Genomic DNA, 20810 nt, shown 5'->3' with positions numbered 1-20810 from the left:
TTTCCCTGGTGCTGGAGCTGTGAGCTTCGAGGTCTAGTGAGGAGGTGGGAACGCTCTCCAGGTGTCCCTCCTGACTTTTTAAAACGTATAACGCACTTTCTGCCAGGCTGCTGCTGTTGCCACTGCTGTCACCACCACACTGTGTCCTCTCTACCCCAGCTCTGCTCCTCCTACCTGTCTGGATGAGTATTTCTTCTTTATATCTTTGTTTGCTGGACTTCCATGCACTTTGATTTTCTGGAACTTCTGGTTGCTTTTAGTTTTGAGGTAGTTGTATTCCTTCTTAGTTGTGGAGGGAGAGACAGCATGTCTGTCTATGCCTCCATCTTGGCCGGAAGTCTTATTTCAGTAAACTTTTTAATTTAATTTATTTTTAGAGGGGAAGGGAAAGAGAAAGAGGGAGAGAAACATCAGTGTGTGGCTGCCTCTTGCGGTCCCCCAACTGGGGACCTGGCCCACAACCCATGCATGCACCCTGATTGGGAATCAAACCAGCAACCCTTTGGTTCACAGACGAGTGCTCAATCCACTGAGCCACACCAGCCAGGGCTCAGTAAACTTTTTTTAATGTGTTAATTTTTATGGTTGCACCTTTATTAATGTTTGTCTGAATTTGGTTTCAACTTAGACAAACTGAGTAAAAAACAGTATATTAGTTTTCAATTGTTTGGCCATATACAAACTTTCTGGAAGAGGCTTATATATTTGCTAGTGTATGTTTCCAGTAACTTGGTGATTGCAGTATATCTAATCAGTAGCTACAATTTCAGTTGAATCCATATTTGCCTCCAGCGTTGCTAAGCAGAAGCTGTTTTCAAAGGTTTTTCTCTTTACTTTTTATTAATAGATAAAAATGTTTATTATTATATGTCTAAGTCATTGGTATGGAAATGTAATAGATTTTTCATTATCTGGAACTCAGCCAACTAGCAGTTTGTGTGTGAAAAGCAAGTACAAGTTTATAGTCTCATCTGAAGATAAGGCTATATGTTATTAGCTCTTATACATAAGAAAAGAGCATAACTCATCACATTTTTATTTTACGGTTTAAAGAGCTTAGGCCAAAGTTCAACATAGGATGAAACAAATTCCTGTCCAAGTATAAAACTAGTTCTTCTGTTTTTGTCTTTGACTTATTGAACTCAAATTTATATCGATTGTAGCTCTATCATTAAATTATGCCTTTCTGTTAAGAGACAGTTCTGCTTATGAGACTTATAACTATTAAAAATTGCATTATAAACAAAGGCCATAAAAAGAGATAAAGAAGGACATTTCATAATACTTAAGGGAACAATCCATCAAGAAGATAAAGCCCTTATAAACATATATGCTTCCAACATAGGAGCACCCAAATATATATGAAAAAACTTGGAGAACTTGAAGAAGAATATTGATAGCAACATACTCATAGCAGGGGATTTTAACACCCCATTGTCAATAACAGGTAGATTTTCCAAGCAAAGAAACAACAAGGATGTGGTGGAATCGAATGACACTTTAGATCAAATGAACTTAATTGATATATACAGAAGCTTTTACCCTAAAGAAGCAAAATATACATTCTTTTCAAGTGCACATGGAACATTTTCAAAGATAGACCACATGATCAGATACAAAACAAGCCTTAACAAATTCAAGAAAATTGAAATCATATCAAACATCTTCTCAGATTACAACAGCTTAAAACTAGAAGCCAACCTCAAGGAAAAAATTCATAAAGATTCAAATTCTTGGAGACTAAATAACATACTATTAAACAATGAATGGGTTAACAATGAGATCAAGGAAGAAATGAAAAAGTTTCTGGAAACAGATGAAAATGAACACACAACAACCCAAAACCTATGGGACATAGCGAAGGTAGTCCTGAGAGGGAAATTCATAGCAATACAGACCTAAATAAAAAATGTAGAAAAATTTTGAATGAACAACCTAACTCTACATCTACAAAAACTAGAGAAACAACAAACAAAACCCAGAGTGAATATAAGGAAGGGAATAATCCAGATCAGAGCAGAATTAAATGACATAGAGACTAAAAGAACAATTCAAAGGATCAGTAAATCCAGGAGCTGGTTCTTTGAAAAGATAAACAAAATCAACAGCCTTTAACCAGACTCATCAAGAAAAAGAGAGGACCCAAATAAATCAGAAACAAAAGAGAAGAAATCACAACTGATACCACAAATATACCAAGGACTGTGAAATTACTATCAACAATTATATGCCAAGAAATTTGACAACCTGGGTAAAATGAACAAATTTCTGGAAACACATATTCTTCCAAAACTGGATCAAGAAGAAGCAGAAAGCCAGAAAAGACCAATAACAACTAGTTAAGAAACTCCTGGCACACAAAAACCATGGACCAGATGGCTTCACAGGCAAATTTTACCAAACATTTAAAGAAAACCTAACTCCTGTCCTTCTCAAACTATTCCAAAAAAATCCAAGAAGAGGGGAAAATCCCAAACTCTTTCTATGAGGCCAGTATTATCCTAATCCCAAAACCAGGTCAAGACATAACAAAGAAAGAAAATTACAGGCCAATGTCACTGATAAATATAGATGCTAAAATCCTCAACAAAATATTGGCAAACTGGATCCAGCAACACAGTAGAAAGATCATACACCCTGATCGAGTGGGATTCATCCCAAGGATGCAAGGGTAGTATAATATTCACAAATTAATAAACATACCACATAAACAAAATGAAAGACAAGTCACATGATCATATCAATAGATGCTGAAAAAGCATTTGATAAAGTACAGCACCCATTTATGATAAAAACGCCCAGCAAAGTGGGAATAGAGGGAGTATACCTCATCGTACTGGCTGGTTTGGCTCAGTGGATTGAGCGTCGGCCTGCGAGCTAAGTGTCGCTCGTTCGATCTTCCAGTCAGGGCACATCAGAGAAGGAAAACTCTGATTCCAAAAAACCTCCGCTGCCTTGCGGCATACCTCTTCAGGGGAAAGGCTAAGGGAGTAAACCCCGACAGAAAATCCGGAGCCGGAGTCCCTAAGGCGGTTTGACGTTGTAGTCAACACCGGCAACTCCTGCGGCGCACCTGAAGCCAAGCTGTATTGACTCCGTCTTTCCCTTGGATCCTTCAGCTGCGAAGAGAGGGGGGGTCTGCTGCATGGGCAACAGCAGAGCCTCCATATCACCCTGCCCAGGCTCTGTAGCTTCAGCTTCACTGGAGAGGACACTCCAGCGTCATCGCAAGATGTCGATTCAACACGGGAGGAGACAGATACCGTGTCACTCCCGAGTCGGACTGCACAACCGTTCTCGGCGGTGCAGATAGACTCTTAAGAAGCTACACCATCGTCTCTCGAGATGGACAGCTGCTGACCTCATCATAATAAAGGCCATATATGAGAAACCTACAGCCAATATTATACTCAAAGGGAAAAAACTAAAAGTTTACCCCCTAAAATCAAAAACAAGACAAGGGTGTCCTCTTTCTCTGCTTCAACATAGTTTTTGAAGTTCTAGCCACAGCAGTCAGACAAGAAAAAGAAATAAAAGGCATCCAAATTGGAAAAGAGAAAGTAAAATTGTCATTATTTGCAGATGACATGATAGTATACATAGAAAATCCTATAGGCTCCACCAAATAACTACTCGACCTAATGAGTGAATTTGGAAAAATAGTGGGACACAAAGTCAGTATTCAGAAATCAAAGGAATTTTGTTCACCAACTATGAAATATCAGAAACAGAAACTAGGGGGAAAAAATCCATTTACTATAGCAACAAGAAAAATAAAGTACCTAGGAATAAACTTAACCAAGGAGGTGAAAGACCTATACTGGGAAAACTACAGAACACTGAAGAAAAAAATTAAGGAAGATACAAATAAATGGAAGCATATACCATATTCATGGTTTGGAAGACTTAACATCATTAAAATGTCCATACTACCCAAAGCAATCTATAGATTCAATGCAATCCCTATTAAAATACCAGTGACATATTTCACAGATTTAGAACAAATATTTCAGAAATTTATATGGAAACAAAAACAACCCTGAATAACCTCAGCGATCTTGAGAAAGAAAAACAAAGGAGGAGGAATCACAATACCTGATATCAAACTATATTACAAGGCCACTGTAATGAAAACAGTCTGGTACTGGCATAAGAACAGACACATAGATCAATGGAACAGAATAGAGAGCCCAGAATAAACCCAGGTCTCTATGGTCAATTATTATTTTACAAAGGGGGAATGAACATACAATGGAGTAAAGATAGCCTCTTCAATAAATGGTGTTGGGAGATCTGGACAGGTACATGCAAAAAAATGAAACTAAACCACCAACTTACACCATACACCAGAATCAACTCAAGGTGGATGAAAAACTTAAATATAAGCTGTGACACCATGGAAGTCCTAGAGGAAAACATAGGCAGTAAAAATTTAGATATCCTATGCAGCAATATTTTCTCCAATATATCTCCCAAGGGCACAGGATATAAAGGAAAGAGTAAACAAATGGAACTACAGCAAACTAAAAAATTTCTGCTCAGCTAAAGAAAACATCAGCAAATTGAAAAGGGAACCAACCATATAGGAAAGCATTTGCCAAGCGCACCTCGGACAAGGGTTTGATCTCCAAAATAAATAACCTACACAACTCAACACCAGGAAAACAAACAATCAGATTTAAAAATGGGCAAATGACCTGAACAGACACTTCTCAAAAGAGGTCATGCAGAGGGCCCATAAGCATATGAAAGGATGCTCAACCACAATGAGATACCACCTGGGATTATATCCGAAGAATCTCGAAACACCAATTCAAAAGAACCCATGCACCCCTATGTTCATAGCAGCATTATTTACATTAGCCAGGGGCTGGAAACAGCCTAAGTGCCCATCAGTGGATGAGTGGATCAAAAAACTGCTACATTTACACAATGGAATACTATGCAGTAGAAAGAAAGAAGGAACTCTTACCTTTCACGATAGCATGGATGGAACTGGAGAGTGTTATGCTAAGTGAAATAAGCCAGGTGGCGAAAGACAAATACTGTATGATCTTACCTATAACAGGAACCTAATGAACAAAACAACCAGATGAGCAAAATAGAAACAGAGACATGAAAACAAGGAACAGACTGACAGTGACCAGAGGGGAAGGGGAAGGGGGGTGGGAGAAGGGGAAGGGTTAGTCAAGGAACTACTATAAATGATCCTTGGACATGGACAATAGGGCAGGGATTGACTGTGGGAGAGGGGTGGGTGGGGCAGTGGAGAACAATGGGGGAAAATTGAGCCAACTGTAATACAACAACAATTTTAAAAAAATTAGAAGTTGCATTATAAAACCTATGTTTTGGTGGAGTTAGAAGGACTTGCTTCTTTCCACAAGAATGTAAATTATAAAGAGTGTTGTTCATTTTTTCTGTGATTCCAAGTCTGATAGTTTGGGAAGCCATGCAGCCATTCAGTTTTGTTTAGACCTGGGTGCTTATGTCATACTCACTTAGATTAGAACCTTAGTTACCATTGAAAGGGAGAGCTGCTTCTACCTTTTCCTTTAACCTCTTTTTCAAATCTATCCCTGAACCTTGTTGCTATTACTTTAAAATCTCTCAACTCTCTTATTAATATTTTTAGCCTGGTTCATGCCATCTCCAGTCTTGAGCAGGGCAGGAGTCTTGAATTTGCCAGCATTTATTTTATACAACTCCAATCTGGTCTTGTGTCCTCTTTGCCTAAAACATTGCAGCTTCCCATTGTCAGGAAGGCCTCAGCTTGTATTCCTTCTGCTCTCTCTGCACTCTAGACAGCTGGTATTCTTTTAGTCCCTTTGTATCATGATCCTTCCTTTGTACATGTTCTTTCTCAGTCTGGAATGCTTTGAAACCTATTTAACTGGTTAACTTCTACTTATCCTTCCAAATCCTGAAGAGAGCCTACCCTTCAATTAAATCTGTAATATTGTCTGTTGGCTTACCACAGTTGCTATTTTACATAGATTTATGACATTTTAAAACTTACTCTTCCATTAGTATATAAACTCCCTGAGGGCTGAGATCATTCCTGTATTGGCTCATCAGTACATAACTAGTGCCTGACCTATAATTGCCTAATATTTTTGAGTGAATGAACAAATACATCAAAATTTTAAAACTTAAACATTCCTTCTTTGTTTTTTCATATTTATAGTGCATAACATCATGATGTCTTCTATCCTAACATTTGGCTTAATCTTGCAGTTTGGTAGCAGCTCAGTTAACAACCCTAAGAGTGAACCAAAGAGTAGCAGGATGCCAGGATAAACAAAAACGAACCAACAAGCAGAACAAGCAGCTGCTTTATCCAGCCAGCGTGATAAATGCCTTGTTCCTTTTATTTCAGATTGGCACAGATCTACCTCCTATCAATTAATACACAATAATGATCAACATATGTTCCATAATTAATTACTATATATCCAGTTCTTTTTGTTGTTTAATTTTTATTTCATAATCATAAACTTAACTGCAATCCAGCTAGACTTTGAAGGGGTAAAGAAAATATGGAACCCAGTGAACTGCGGTGAGAGCACAAAGATTATAGAACATTCCAAGGAGATAGGGATGAAGGAGTACTCTCCTGAGCTACAAAAGGAATGGTCTGGTGCTTAAGATAAAACACAAGTAAATTTTATTAGAGTTGTCCATTGTCAGTAATGGTGATCTTTTTGCCAATCTTGCCATTCCTGGACCTGTCGTGCTCCATGGCTGTCACAACATCCATGCCGTCTTTCACCTGGCCAAAGACCACCTGCTCTCCTACCAGCCACTCAGTCTTGGCAGTGCAGATGAAAAACTGGGAACCATTTGTGTTGTGTCCAGCTTTTGCCCTGGACAAGATGCCATGACCCGTATGCTCCTGGATGAAATTCTCATCATCAAATTTTTCCCAGTATATTGACTTGCCGCCTGTGCTTTTGAGGTGTGTGAAATCACCACATTGGCACATAAATCCTAGAATAATTCAATTAAAGCAGGAACCTTTATAATCAAATCCTTTCTCCTCAGTGCTCAGAGCAGGAAAGTTTTCTGCTGTGTTTAGAACTTTGTCTGCAAACAGCTAGACGGAGATGTGGCCCAAGGGCTTGCTGCTGGCAGCTCTGTGAAAGAACAGTGCAGCTGACCAGGGCTGGGCACAGGAGCTAGGGTGGAGGTGGAGTCTGAAAGGCCTCCAATCCTGTTTTTAAGGATCAGAGCTGTAGGAGGAGTAGCTATACTGGATATCTGATTTTTTTTTCTTAATATGTTTTATTGATTACGCTATTACAGTTGTCCCAATATCTTTTCCCTTTGTTTCCCTCCACCCAGTGACCCCCCTCAGTTGTCCCCACCCTTAGTCCATGCCCATTGGTTGTGCACATAGTTCTTCTCAACCTCTTCCTGTCTACTCCACTCCTTCCTACTATGCTTCTTAATTCCTGCATCATTTCCCTCCCTTTCCCCACTTCCCCCTCCCTACTGACCTCCCCCCAGTATGTTCACCATACCTATCATTCTTTTTCCACTTTCGTTGCCTACTTAGTTTGCCTTTGTTTCGATTCCCTAGCTTCTGCTGTTGGTTGTTGTGATACAGTTTTCATTTTAATGTTCATAGTTCTGATATTCTTATTCTTAAATAAGTCCCTTTAACATTTCATATAACAGTGGTTTGGATTTGATGAACTCCTTCAGTTTTCCTTTGTCCTGGAAGCACTTTCTCTGCCCTTCTATTCTGAATGACAGCTTCGCTGGATAGAGTAATCGTGGTTGTAGGTTTTTGCTTTTCATTACTCTGAATATTTGTTGCCAGTCCCTTCTTGCCTGCAGAGTCTCCTTTGAGAAATCAGCTGATAGTCTTATTGGGACCCCTTTGTATGTAATTCTCTTCTCTCTTGCTGCTTTTAAAATTCTCTCTTTATCCTTAATTTTTGACATTTTGATGATAATGTGTCTTGGTGTGGTTCTCCCTGGGTCCAGTTTTTTTGGAACTCTCTGTGCTTCCTGGACCTGTAAGTCCATTTCCTTCCCCAAGTTAGGGAAGTTCTGCTTCATTATTTTTTCAAATAATTTTTCGATTTCTAGTTCTTCTTCACCTTCTGACAACCCTGTGATTTGGATGTTGGCCCCCTTATAGCTGTCCCAGAGGTTTCTGAACCTCTCCTCATTTTCCTTACTTTTCGTTTACTCTTTCTGCACTGGTTGACTGTTTCTTCCTTCCCTATGTTCCAATTTGTTGATTTGATCCCTGGTTTTCCTTCCCTCATCACTTGTTTCGTATGTGTTTTCATTCATTTCAGCAGGATTAGCCTTCATTCCATCCCCATCTTGTTTAAGATCAGCTATTAGGTCTCTAAGGTGTCTTTTAACTATAGCTCTGAACTGAGCCTCAGAAAGATTATCTATCTGCTAGTCCAATAAATCATATATTTGCTGTCTGGTCAGCTGCGTGATTGGGATCTCTATTGTGATCCCTGCCATCCTGACAGGTTTGTTTACCTTCCTTCCCTGGACGGGGCTGTCACACCTCCTAAGCTATAGGGGGGCAGAGCCCTGTGCACTAGTCACTACCAGGCGACCCTTCTTACCACTCTGTGGCGCTTTTTGTAGGGGCGGGGATCCAAGATGGATTCCTGCCGTTTGCTCTCCTCTGAGAGACTGCAAGCCTCCTCCTCCGTCCCCACATCCTCCAGCCCTCACAGTCCGAGGCAGTAGGGGGTGGTCTGCCTTCCCCGGCATTGGAATCGTGAGCTGACGGGTCTGGTCTGCAGCCAGGGTTGCTCCCCAGGCACTTCTTGCCTCCCTTTAAATACGGGTGCCTGTGCTTACCGCCGTCCTGCTGCCCTTCACAGCAGCTACCACCACCAGCACAGCTTGACCTCTCCACCCCGGCTTCATCCCTCCTACCCGTCCGGATGAGCACCATGTGTTTATAACTTCATACTTTGGACTTCCACGTAACTTTATTTTCTGGAACTTCTGGTTATTTATGGTCTTGCGGTAGTTGTAGTCCTTCTTAGTTGTGGAGGGAGATGGAGCGTGTCAGTCTAGGCCTCCATCTTGGCTGGAAGTCTGATTTTCATTTTTACCTAACTCAGTGATTTCATATGTTTTGAATAGCCTATCTATAAGGTACTTGTTTTCTCTGTATCACCGGGTTTCAGGGCTTTGTGTATAGGTAGCTTCTGGCCATTTCTATTCATTTTGTGGTATTATTTCTTCCAGCATGTGCAGTCTTTACCAACAGAAAAAATTACTAAGAAACCTATTCCAGATGAGCACCTCATTCTAAAGAGCACATTTGAGGATCTTATTCAGCGTTGCCTCTCTTCAGCCACAGATCCTGTATGTATTTTTTCTCGTATTTTGCTTATTAAAATGTTCCTTTATGAAATTCTTCTATAATATTTGCTTAAAGTCCTACAAGATTCATTTTAAATGTTTGTACAAAAGTAAGAAAGCTATTAGCACTTACATAGTTTGCTTTACATATAAAAACATAGTTAAGTACTTTTTATATATAAATTTACTTAATCCCCACAACAACCCCATGGTAGGTAGATTGTCATCTTTATTTTACAGAGGAGAAAAGTAAGGCAAAAGACAGTTAAGTAACACCCAAGGGCAAAGCCAACATTCAAACGTAGGCTGGCTCCAAAATGTATGCTCTTGGCTACTATATGTACTGCTTCTCATGAGCAAAACTCATGTTTGACACATGAAAAGAACAGAATATTGGTATGCAATAAATTCAGACTTGGGGCTTATTTCTGAGCTTCAGTAAAGCTTTTAAAAGTAGATACTCTTATAAATAACTTGGCAAAGATCTTAAAAGTAGTTAAATGCTATAGATAATTGGAGTCATAGTCATGATTTTACCTAGTTTACTTAGAGGATGCATGTGTATTGGCAACAACAAAAACTCTACAAAGCCAGTTTTGTTTTAGATGAAAATTTGATTTCTGCCAACAAACATTGAATACACTTATTTAGCCACGGGCCACTTGTCTGCTTTAAAAACAGCTTCTGGAATTTGTAGTGTCATCAACACTGAGTATTAATATGTGCAGCCTTCTGCTGGTCTTTTGGAAAGCAATTCCCTGAACTGAAATGGTCGGGAAAGCAGAGGCAGGGAAGGTTTAATGTAAACCTTAGCACCTGACATTCTGAGAGTAATGGAAATACTAAACTAGTACAGAGAGGCAGATGAAGCTGGTAGGTAAATACTATCCCCCGTGGGCTATGTGAGATTTAACTTTGAACAGGGACTATAACAGTTCCCCTTCACACAAGTCCATTTTAATCAATAGTTGGAACCATTTTTATAGTACAGTATTCCCTCACCTATTGCGGGCATTACATTCCAGACCCCCCCGTGAAGTAGGAACCTTACATTTATTCTGCACTCTTAAGCCTACGTAACTTTAACAACATACATATACAGTACCACAAAATCCTGCGATATAGCGAAAAATCTGCGATAAATAATTAAATATAATATTTTTAAAAATCCCACGATACAGTGAAGCTACAGATAAGTACAGATACAGATAAGTAAACCGTGATATAGCAAGGGACTACTGTATGGCTTTATTCATATTTTCACTTTAATTATGTCCAAACAACACAGTAATTTTGCAGTACAACTTAGTTTGTAATGTTATTCTAAGCTTCATCTCTTCCTCTTTCCTCTTTTGACGTGCTGACATTCCTTCCTCAAATATACCAAAAGCACTTCAACATCAGGGACTTGTGCTTGCTGCTTCTTCTGTTTGGAACTCTTCCCCCACATAACTGCACTGCTCACTCCTCACTTGTTTCAGACTTCTGCTCCAATGTCCCAGTAGCCATTAGGCCTTTCTTTACCACCACCTCAACTCCCAACATCTCTAGCCCCCTTTCGCTGTTAACTTTCCTTCATAGCACTCATCACCATCTGGCATAGAACATATTGTTTAGTATCTTTTCCTACCCAATAGATCATGAGCTTCATGAAGCATAAGACTGTCCCCAGCATAGCACATAGTAGGCACTCAATAAATATTGAAGAACAGTGTCAGTTCTATAGTTGTTGCATAATGTAGATCATTAAATTAATTTTAAACCTTTCATTTTGGTTTTAGAATAGTTTTCTCTCACTATACCTATAATATTAGGGTGAGGTGGGAATCTTCTCAATTTAAGAACTTATTTTACTGCTTCCCTCTTAGTAGTCTTTAAGTTACCACATGATAATTTTCTTGATGTTTTTTAAAGACTCAGAAAGAGGCAGGATTAAACATACCAAATGACGAAGTGTATAAGTAGTATTTTTGAAAGATTCTAGTTCACCTATATGTTTGCCTTCTAGTGCCCACAATTTATAATAAGGTAGTTAGACATACACTAACCCATTGCTGCCTCCAGATGGCCCTGCTGGTGCTTGTGGATACAGTGCACCTGTACATTCACACTTTGTCAAGTGAGCTTGTAGTTCACATGAAATCCAACCAGTACTCTTTTGATTTTGCACACCGGAAGGAAGGGACTCATTCTCTCGCTCTCCTCCCATTAGATTACTGACCTCTGTCCTGATAATCTGTTCAAGTTTCTTGGTTATATTTGCCTCCCTTTCTTTATAAAATGAAGCTGTTCACCATCATGACTATAAGGTTTAGTGAAATGACATAGGGCAAATTTTTTGGATTAAAGTTAATGTTCAAATATAACATAACCTATTTTTCTTCTCCTGCAGCAAACCAAGAGGAAGCTAGATGATGCCAGCAAACGCTTGGAGTTTCTATATGATAAACTTAGGGAACAGACAGTAAGTTTGTGGGAAAAAGGATTCATTTATTCCTAGTTGCTAAAATAAGCATCTCATCAGCACTTGCCTATAGTGTGTTTGGGGACAAACTGCCACATTAAGGTAACTGGCCTTCTGTTTGTTTTCTGTGTTGCATGAATCAAGAAATCAGAGTGGGAAGATACTCTTGTTTTCCAGAGACCAAATCTATAGTCTTTCTCACAGTCAATACTCTTGATCTCTTTTCTTCTAGCATACCCTATTACACAAAGGCAAAGGCAAATGTAGCCAAAAGATGAGCAACTTAATGTGCTGTGACTATGAAGAAAGCCAACAAAAGCAAAGAATTGATTGACTTCTGTTCCCTTGTCTCCACCTCTCCATTCCTTTCTAGAATACTTTTGCTTTATTAATAGAAGCACTAGGATAGGAAGAAAAGAACTGGAACTTCTTATATTTTTGCATTTCAGCATTTCTCTTTCCTATCAGATAAAAATAACCATTTATTTCATGAGAACCAAACCAAAGAAAGTTAGTTGATACAGCTGTGGAAGTGGTGTGTCCATGGAGTGATCCAAAATAAAGTCTTCCATTACTTTCCAAGTAATGGAAAAAAATAAACTGTCAGTTTTATGGTTGTAAGCAATGACAGGATTATAAAAAACAATTAAGAATAGATACATTGAGTACATGATAAAGGCTGTTCCCCTACCAAGGGAAGTAGATCAGAGGTTCAGGATCTCTATTGTAGACAAGAGTTAAGAATAAATGGGATCCTTACTTTGAGGTCATGATTAAGAATCTTTTTTAAAGGTGTGAGACTATATCTAAAATAATTGAAGAATGAAAGCTCTTTTAAAAAAATTTTTATTGATTGATTTTAGAGAGAGGGAGAAACATCAGTTTTGTTGTCCTACTTATTTTATTTATTCATTGTTTGCTTCTTGTATGTGCCGTGACCAGGGGTTGAACCTGCAGCCTTAGTGTATTGGGGTGGTGTTCTAACCAACTGAGCTCTCCAGTCAAGGCAAGAATTAAAGTTCTTAAGTGGAGAGGCATATTAGCATTTCAGCTTAGGGGAGGAAATATGACTTTTCAATAAGAATGTCCTGGTTTATACATATTTAATTTATAAATAATGTCCTTACATGTAATTTTATCATGGTTCTGGTTTATAACAAGTGTTGCTTGGTCTAAAAAAGTATTTCTAGACATGCTAAATTATTTATATATTTTTTTATAATGTTTATATCAAGCTCCTTTTAAATATTGTGCTTTAATGTCTATAGAGGGTCTTATGGGAAATTCCCCCTTAATTTAATTCTTTCTCTTGGTTCCACCTTTATTTCAGCTTTCACCCACAATCATCAGTGGTTTACATAACATTGCAAGGAGCATTGAAATGCGAAACTACTCTGAAGGCTTGACCATCCATACCCACATAGTCAGCACCAGCAACTTCAGCGAGACCTCTGCTTTCATGCCAGTTCTTAAGGTTGTTCTCACCCAGGCCAATAAGCTGGGTGTCTAAAGGGACAGCTTCACTTTCAGCCAATATTGCCATTTTTCCAAAGAAACATGTTTTTAAAAGTGATAAGATATGGACCAATCCTCATTAGCATGTTTCCATAGCGTTTACACTATTTCTGCAAAGATACTCACCTTAGAACTGCTCCAAACCCTGGTGCTTTCTTTTGTTTTAATCTTTTATTGCTTGTGATGATTTTATTATTATGCAAATAGTTATTTCCTGGATTACACACTGTGTGTTTTTCTGAAGTTTTCTGGTAAAATGTGGTTTTTAAAACCTGGTGTACTTTTTGAAATAGAGTATCTGGTTATCCACAAAGCAGAACTAAAATGAAGTTTCTTTCATGTCCTCCCTACTTCCTCTGTGTCAATCAGATTAAAGTGTGTGATATTATTTTAAGTGTATGTAGTCTTTTATTAAACAGCTGTTCACAGTTTACTTTAATCTTTCTTTTTTTGTGTCTTTGGCTTCACTCTGGTCCTGAACAAATAATTAAATGTAGAACCTGCTGCATAGATTTTAGCAGCTATTAATGAAAAGTAGGATCACTGGCTTTAAGTATCTATAAGGAAAAGACTGAGCATTTTCATTCTGTAGAAGGCATTGAACTTTATTAATAGATGTTTTTAATATTGTTTGAATTTTAAGATTGAATTCTCTCTTATATTTAGAAATTTGTTCATCCAATTTTTAAGAAGCACCTATTGCTCTGAGGTGTAAGTTCAAAAAGAAAACTTTAATTCTGTCAGCCTTCTGAACCAGATAGACATTTTTCAGCCACTATTCTGTCAAGTGATTTTAATATAACCTGTCGTAAGATATAACAAAAGATAATGTGCCCCTAGAATCTTGGAGAATCAGGATACTAATACTTTTTAAAATTTGTATTTGTTTATTTTTACAGACAGAGAAACGTCAGTTTGTTATTCCACTTATTTATGCATTCATGGTTGATTCTTATTTATTTATTTATATTTTTAAAAGTATTTTTTATTGATTATGCTATTACAGTTGTCCCCCTTTGTGTGCCTCCGTCATGTGCCTGCATTCCCTCCTGCAATCCCCTATCCTTAGTGCATGTCCATGTATAAGTTCTTTGGCTATTCCATTTTCTATACCGTTCTTAACAGCCCCTTGTCTGTTCTGTATCTACCCATTCATACTTCTTAATTCCTACACCTTTTCCCCCATTCTCCCTCTCCCATCCCCCTCCCAGCTGATAACCATCAAAATGAGCTCTATATCTATGATTCTGTTTCTGTTCTTTTTGTTCGCTTTGTTTTTTAAGATTCAGTTGTTGATAGTTGTGAATTTATTGCTATTTTAATGTTCACAGTTTTGATTTTCTTTGTCTTAAATAAGTCCCTTTAACATTTCATGTAGTAATGGCGTGGTGATGATGAACTCCTTTAGCTTTACCTTGTCTGGGAAGCACTTTTATCTACCCTTCCATTCTAAAGGATAGCTTTGCTGGATAGAGTAATCTTGGTTATAGGTCCTCGCTTTTCGTCACTGAATACTTCTTGCCAGCCCTTTCCTGCCTGCAAACTTTTTTTTTGAGAAATCAGCTGACAATCTTATGGGAATTCCTTTGTAGATAATTCTGCTTTTCTCTTGTGGCTTTAAAGATTCTCTTTATCTTTAACCTTTGGCATTTTAATGATGATGTGTCTTGCTGTGGTCCTCTTTGGGTCTGTCTTGTTTGGGTCTCTATGCTTCCTGGACTTGTATGTCTATTTCCTTTGCCAAATTAGAGAAGTTTTCTTTCATTATTTTTTCACATAAGTTTAATTTCTTGCTCTTCCTCTTCTCCTTGCGGCACCTCTATGATTTGGGTGTTGGTACATTTGAAGTTGTCAGAGAGACTCCTTACCATCTCCTTATTTTTTTGGATTCTTTTTTCTTTTTGCTGTTCTCATTGAATGATTTTTTTCTTCCTTATGTTCCAAATCGTTGATTTGATTCTCAGCTTCATCCACTCCACTGTTGATTCCTTGTAAATTTTTCTTTATTTCACTTAAGATAACCTTCATTTCTTCCTGGGTCTTTTTTATGCTGTTGAAGTACCAAATTAATTCCTTGAGCATCCTAGTAACCAGTGTTTTGAGCTCTATGTCTGGTAGGTTGGCTATCTCTATTTCATTTAGTTATTTTTCTGGGGTCTTGTTCTGTGCTTTCATCTGGGCCATATTTCTTTGTCACCTCATTTTGGCAGCCTCCCTGTGTTTGTTCCTATGTATTAGGTAGAGCTACTTTGACTCCCTGTCTTAGTGATATGCCCTATTGTGGAAAAGCACACCGATAAGTTGGATGGGGTGGAGCCTTAGGTAATCACCAGAGTGGGACAACCCATGTGAACCAGGTTGATGGAGCCTCAGATATGGTGTGGCCACTCTGTTGCTCTCTGTAAGAGGGCTCAGAAAAGGAACAATAGCTGCTGCCTGGCCTCTGGAGTTTTCTCCAGGTGGAAGGTGTCCCCTGGCACTTGTTCTCATGCCAGATAATTCAGTTTCTCCACTTATGCCACTAGTCTTCTTACAGCTGCTGCCCCAGCTGGAGCCCAGAGGGAGTGAGTCTGCATAAGTCCTAAGTTCTTTGGGGGCCCTTTAAGAGGAAGTGCCTGAGAATCCCACAGTTTCTTCCGACACCCTAACCCCCACTGGTTTTTACAGCCAGAAGTTATGGGGACTTGTCTTCCTCCCAAAGTATTCGTCCTGATTTTTATCTCCAACACATAGGTGTGGGGCCACCTGTTCCACGTCTTTGTGTCTCTGCCCCTCCTACCTGTCTGAATGAATGTGACTTCTTTAGTTCCTTGGTTGTTGGACTGCCATACAGCTTGATTTTCAGATGATTCTGGGTGATAGTTGTTTTGTAATTGATTCGTAATTTTTGCTGCAGTTGTGCAAGGAGGTGAGTCTGGTTGATTCTTGTATGTGCCCAGACTGGGGATAGAACTTCAACCTTGGAGTATTGGAACTCAGCTACCCTTTTAGGACCTAATAATTTCTCAATGTGTATGCAATTTTACCTGAGTGAGTTGGAAAACTAGAAAATAAACACTATGACTATTGTGGAGATAAAGGTGCTATTTCAAGAAGTAAGAGTAGTTTGTCAGTTTTTGCAGTCTGAGGGAAAAAGTTTGCAAGAACCTTTCAATTTCCTTTTCTAAGATTCCCTACTCTCCAAATAAAACTCTTTAAAAAAAATTAACCAACTCTTTTTTTTTTTTTTTTTTTTTTTTTACCTCAGAATAGTTTTAGAACTCAGAAAAGGAGGACCTTGATAGCATATATGAACATTGGGGCCTTATGAATGGGTGCTATATCAACACCGTGCCCTGCAGTCTCCTGGGAGTTTGGTAGTCTGAATTACTTCTGTGACTCATTCAAGTGGCATCTTGATCTTTTGTACCTGACCCTTGAGTGTGGTGTCATCCTAAGACCCTTCTAAACAGCAGGCTGGCCTCTACTAATTTTATTTACAGTGGTACCTTGGTATAATACTCGTTAATTCACTCTGGAACTTGTGACCAGTGTCAAAATAAATGAGTACTGAGCAAGCGAAGAGTGATGAAGCATTTTCTCTTGCAGGGCAACGTTGTGACTCGTATACAAGTTGTAGCAAGTGCAGCAAGTCCTGAGCAAGTGCCAAATGCTGAAATATTTTTTTCTCGTCAAAACGTGCTGAGTACAGTTTGATGAGTTCTGAAGCCAACGAGAACCAATGTATAACTGTATTTCCTTTATAGTTAGGATTTATGTGATGGCTGCATGTTTACCCTGACATGACAGTGGCATAATTGGCAGCATTTTACCAAACAAACAAAAAAAATTACCAAAAGGTGAGACATGAGTAGGGGGCAGTGGAGCCCTGGCTAATCCAAAAAATTTTATAAGTATGAGTGTGAAAAAGGTTGCTACTAGCATCTGAGCAGCTAACTCTCCTTTTTCAATATAGCAATGTGATTTTTTTTCCACTGTGGAGACATTTCTCCACGTGGCTTATAACTTTGGACAAGTTTCATATAAATGGATGGAGGTAAGAAGAGTTACACCAAGTGTTGTTTTGTCTCTGAAGGATGAAGATAATAGCTTATGGAAAGAGTAGTTTCCTATCCTAAAGAAAAGTAAAACAACTTTCCAAAAGTGTTTTTTAAGTAGAGAAAAGAATCCAGTTTGATTTTGTCAATGAGTCTGTTTTCAACTGTACTCTTGCCTTTACTTCATGTTGTCATTCTTTCTGAATCCCAAGTCTGTTGAGTTGTGCTTATGTTTTGTGCTTTTTATTGTTTTAACCTACTTAATTTAAAAACAAAGAAAGGGGTGTGAGGGGAACTGATAGGTGGGGCTGAGTATTGGCCAGAAGCTTTATCACACCAGCGAGGGTGGTGCTGTTTTTATATTGTACCTCTCCTCTGTTCTTCAAACAACCCTTTGGGCTGGGTAGGATGGATGCATCCATAGGCCCCATTTGAAAATCTTTATGTTCAATGTGATACATGGCTGATGGAGGTACTTCATTTGATTAGTGTGGCATCAGGAAAAAAAATTGAAAATAACTGCTCTACACCTGACTATTAAGAGTCCAGTGAGGACTTCCAGCCAAGATGGAGGCTTAGACTGACACGCTCTGTCTCCCTCTACAACTAAGTAGGAATACAATTACCTCAAAACCAAAGATAACCAGAAATTCCAGAAAATAAAACATTACATGGAAGCCCAACGTATGAAGTTATAAACTCGTCTGGACAGGTAGGAGGGGCGAAATCGGAATCGGGACGGAAAGGTCGGGCTGTGCTGTCGGCGTTAGCAGTGGGGATAGCAGCGGGACTGTGAGAAACGCCAGGGGAGCAATCCCAGCTGCAGTCGAGAACCGGCTGCTTGTGATTCCAACGCTGGGGAAGGCAGACCCCCCATTGCCTTGGACGGTGAGGCCATGGGGAAGGAGCCTCCTGGTCTCTCAGCGGAGAGTAACGGGAGGAATCCATCTTGGACCCCTGCCCCCACACAAAGCACCACAGAGCGGTGAAAAGGGTCACCGGTCACGGGGTAGTGACAAGTACACGGGGCGCCGCCCCCTACAGCCCACCCAGGAAACAAAGGTAAACAGAAAACTGAGAGGATGAAACAGACCATGATTAAAATCCCAGTGACGCAGCTCACCAGGCAGCAGATGAGGGACTTAACCGATGAGCAAATAAGAAACCTTTCTGAGGTTCAGTTCAGAGCTATAGTCATAAGGTGGCTTACAGAATTAAAAGATTTGGAACAAGACGGGGAAGGAATGAAAGCCAGTCACACTGATACGAATGAAAACACATACAAGACAAGTGGTGAGGAAGGAAAACCAAGAGATCAAATCCACAAATCAGAACATAGGGAAGGAACAAACAGTTAACCAGGGCAGAAAGAGGAAACAAAAAGGGAGGAACACAAGGAGAGGCTCAGAAACCTCTGGGACAGCTATAAGCGAATGAACATTCGAATAATAGGATTGCCAGAGGGCAAAGAAGAAGAATTAGAAATTGAAAAGTTATGTGAGAAAATAATGAACAGAACTTCCCGAACTTGGGGAAGGAAATAGACTTACAGGTCCAGGAAGCACAGAGAGTTCCGAATAAACTGGACCCAGAAAGAACCACTCCAAGACACATTATAATCAAATTGTCAAAAATTAAAGATAAAGAGAATCTTAAAAGCAGCAAGAGAGAAGAAAAAAATTAGGTACAAAGGGGTCCCAATTAGACTATCAGTTGATTTCTCAAAGGAGACTCTGCAGACAAGAACGGACTGGCAACAAATATTCAAAGGAATGAAAAGCAAAAACCTACAACCATGATTACTCTATCCAGCGAAACTGTCATTCAGAATAGAAGGGCAGAGAAAGTGCTTCCAGAACAAAGTAAAACTGAAGGAGTTCATTAGATCCAAACCACTATTATATGAGATGTTAAAGGGACTGGTTTAGAAGAAGGAGGGTCAAAATTATGAACATCAAAATGAGAACTGCATCACAACAACCAACAGAAGCTAGGGAATCGAAACAAAGACTAAGTAGGCAACGAGAATGGAAAAAGAATGATAAGTATGGAGAACATATTGGGGGGAGGTCAGCAGGGATGGGGAAGGGGGAAAGGGAGGGAGCTGGTACAGGAATTAAGAAGCATAGTAGGAGGGAATGGAGTAGACAGGAAGAGGTTGAGAAGAACTTTATGCACAACCAATGGACATGGACTAAAAGGAGGGGACAACTGGAGGGAGGGGGGTCACTGGGTGGAGGGGAGCAGAGGGAAAAAAATTGGGACAACTGTAACAGTATAATCAATAAAAGATTTAAAAAAAAAAAAAGTCCAGTGAGCCTATAGATTTCCTTGAATTTAGAAAATTTCTATTTATTATCCCAGGGAAGAGGAAAGATGCAGTGGGATTCCTGGTATCCACATGTGCCCTTATTAACACCTGCCTGAAAGATAAAGGGAGGGGTGGTGACTATCGTCGGCAGCCGTCCGTCTCGAGAGACGATGGTGTAGCTTCTTAAGAGTGTCCTCTCCAGTGAAGCTGAAGCTACAGAGCCTGGGCAGGGTGATATGGAGGGTCTGCTGTTGCCCATGCAGCAGATCCCCCCTCTCTTCGCAGCTGAAGGGTCCAAGGGAAAGACGGAGTCAATACAGCTTGGCTTCAGGTGCGCCGCAGGAGTTGCCGGTGTTGACTACAACGTCAAACCGCCTTAGGGACTCCGGCTCCGGATTTTCTGTTGGGGTTTACTCCCTTAGCCTTTCCCCTGAAGAGGTATGCCACAAGGCAGCGGAGGTTTTTTGGAGTCAGAGTTTTCCTTCTCTGATGTGCCCTGACTGGAAGATCGAACCAGCGACACTTAGCTCGCAGGCCGACGCTCAACCCACTGAGCCAAACCAGCCAGGACAGGGGTGGTGACTCAGTTACACTTTTCGGATAACCACTTTTCCCTGAAGCAGAGTTGGGTTTGTGTAAGAATGATTGCAAGGCCATCTGTTGACTCCTCTGCCGTGGTGGAGACTTCATTTGGAATTATGAAGATTCAGCAAATAGTGTGCTCACATCTGTGTGTGCACGCATACATATATACACATGCTCCCCAGCAATCCCAAATTGAACCTCTGCCCTGACTGGTGTGGCTCAGTGAGTTGGGCGTTATCCCACAGTCGAAAAGGTCGCTGGTTCAATTCCCAGAGTGTATGCCTGGGTTGCAGGCCAAGTCCTTGCTTGGTGGTATGTGAGAGACAGCTGATTGATGTTTCTCATATCAATGTTTCTCTCCCACTCCCTCTCTCTTTCTAAAAATAAATAAAACCTTAAAAAAAAAACAAAACAAAACCCTGATCTACAGATGGGGGTGCTCATCAAATGTGGAAGGTGTCACAGATAGAATCTCAAATTCTTCAATGAATAACGGACTGTGCACAGAAAATCTTAACTATTTGATCTTAGGGATAAATGCCCT

At 39.7% G+C, this 20810-nt stretch overlaps 1 protein-coding gene across 20 annotated transcripts in view; it reads left to right on the top strand.

Moving 5' to 3' along the window:
- SEC31A (SEC31 homolog A, COPII component) overlaps positions 1–13721 on the top strand; it is a 96570-nt gene extending 82849 nt beyond the window's left edge. For all 20 annotated transcript variants that reach the window (XM_090266213.1, XM_090266210.1, XM_090266212.1 and 17 more), the window contains 3 exons: positions 9238–9357; positions 11747–11818; positions 13149–13721. In XM_090266213.1, the coding sequence (XP_090122339.1) occupies positions 9238–9357; positions 11747–11818; positions 13149–13328 (372 nt within the window). In that variant the 3' untranslated portion in view covers positions 13329–13721. The remainder of the gene's footprint in view (positions 1–9237; positions 9358–11746; positions 11819–13148) is intronic.
- Positions 13722–20810: the final 7089 nt, after the last annotated feature.

Source organism: Furipterus horrens, unplaced genomic scaffold, assembly GCF_987537825.1.
Source record: "Furipterus horrens unplaced genomic scaffold, mFurHor1.1.pri manual_scaffold_2, whole genome shotgun sequence".
NCBI lineage: Eukaryota > Metazoa > Chordata > Mammalia > Chiroptera > Furipteridae > Furipterus > Furipterus horrens.
Note: the sequence above shows the minus strand (reverse complement) of the source record. Positions and strands in the feature narration are given on the sequence as shown.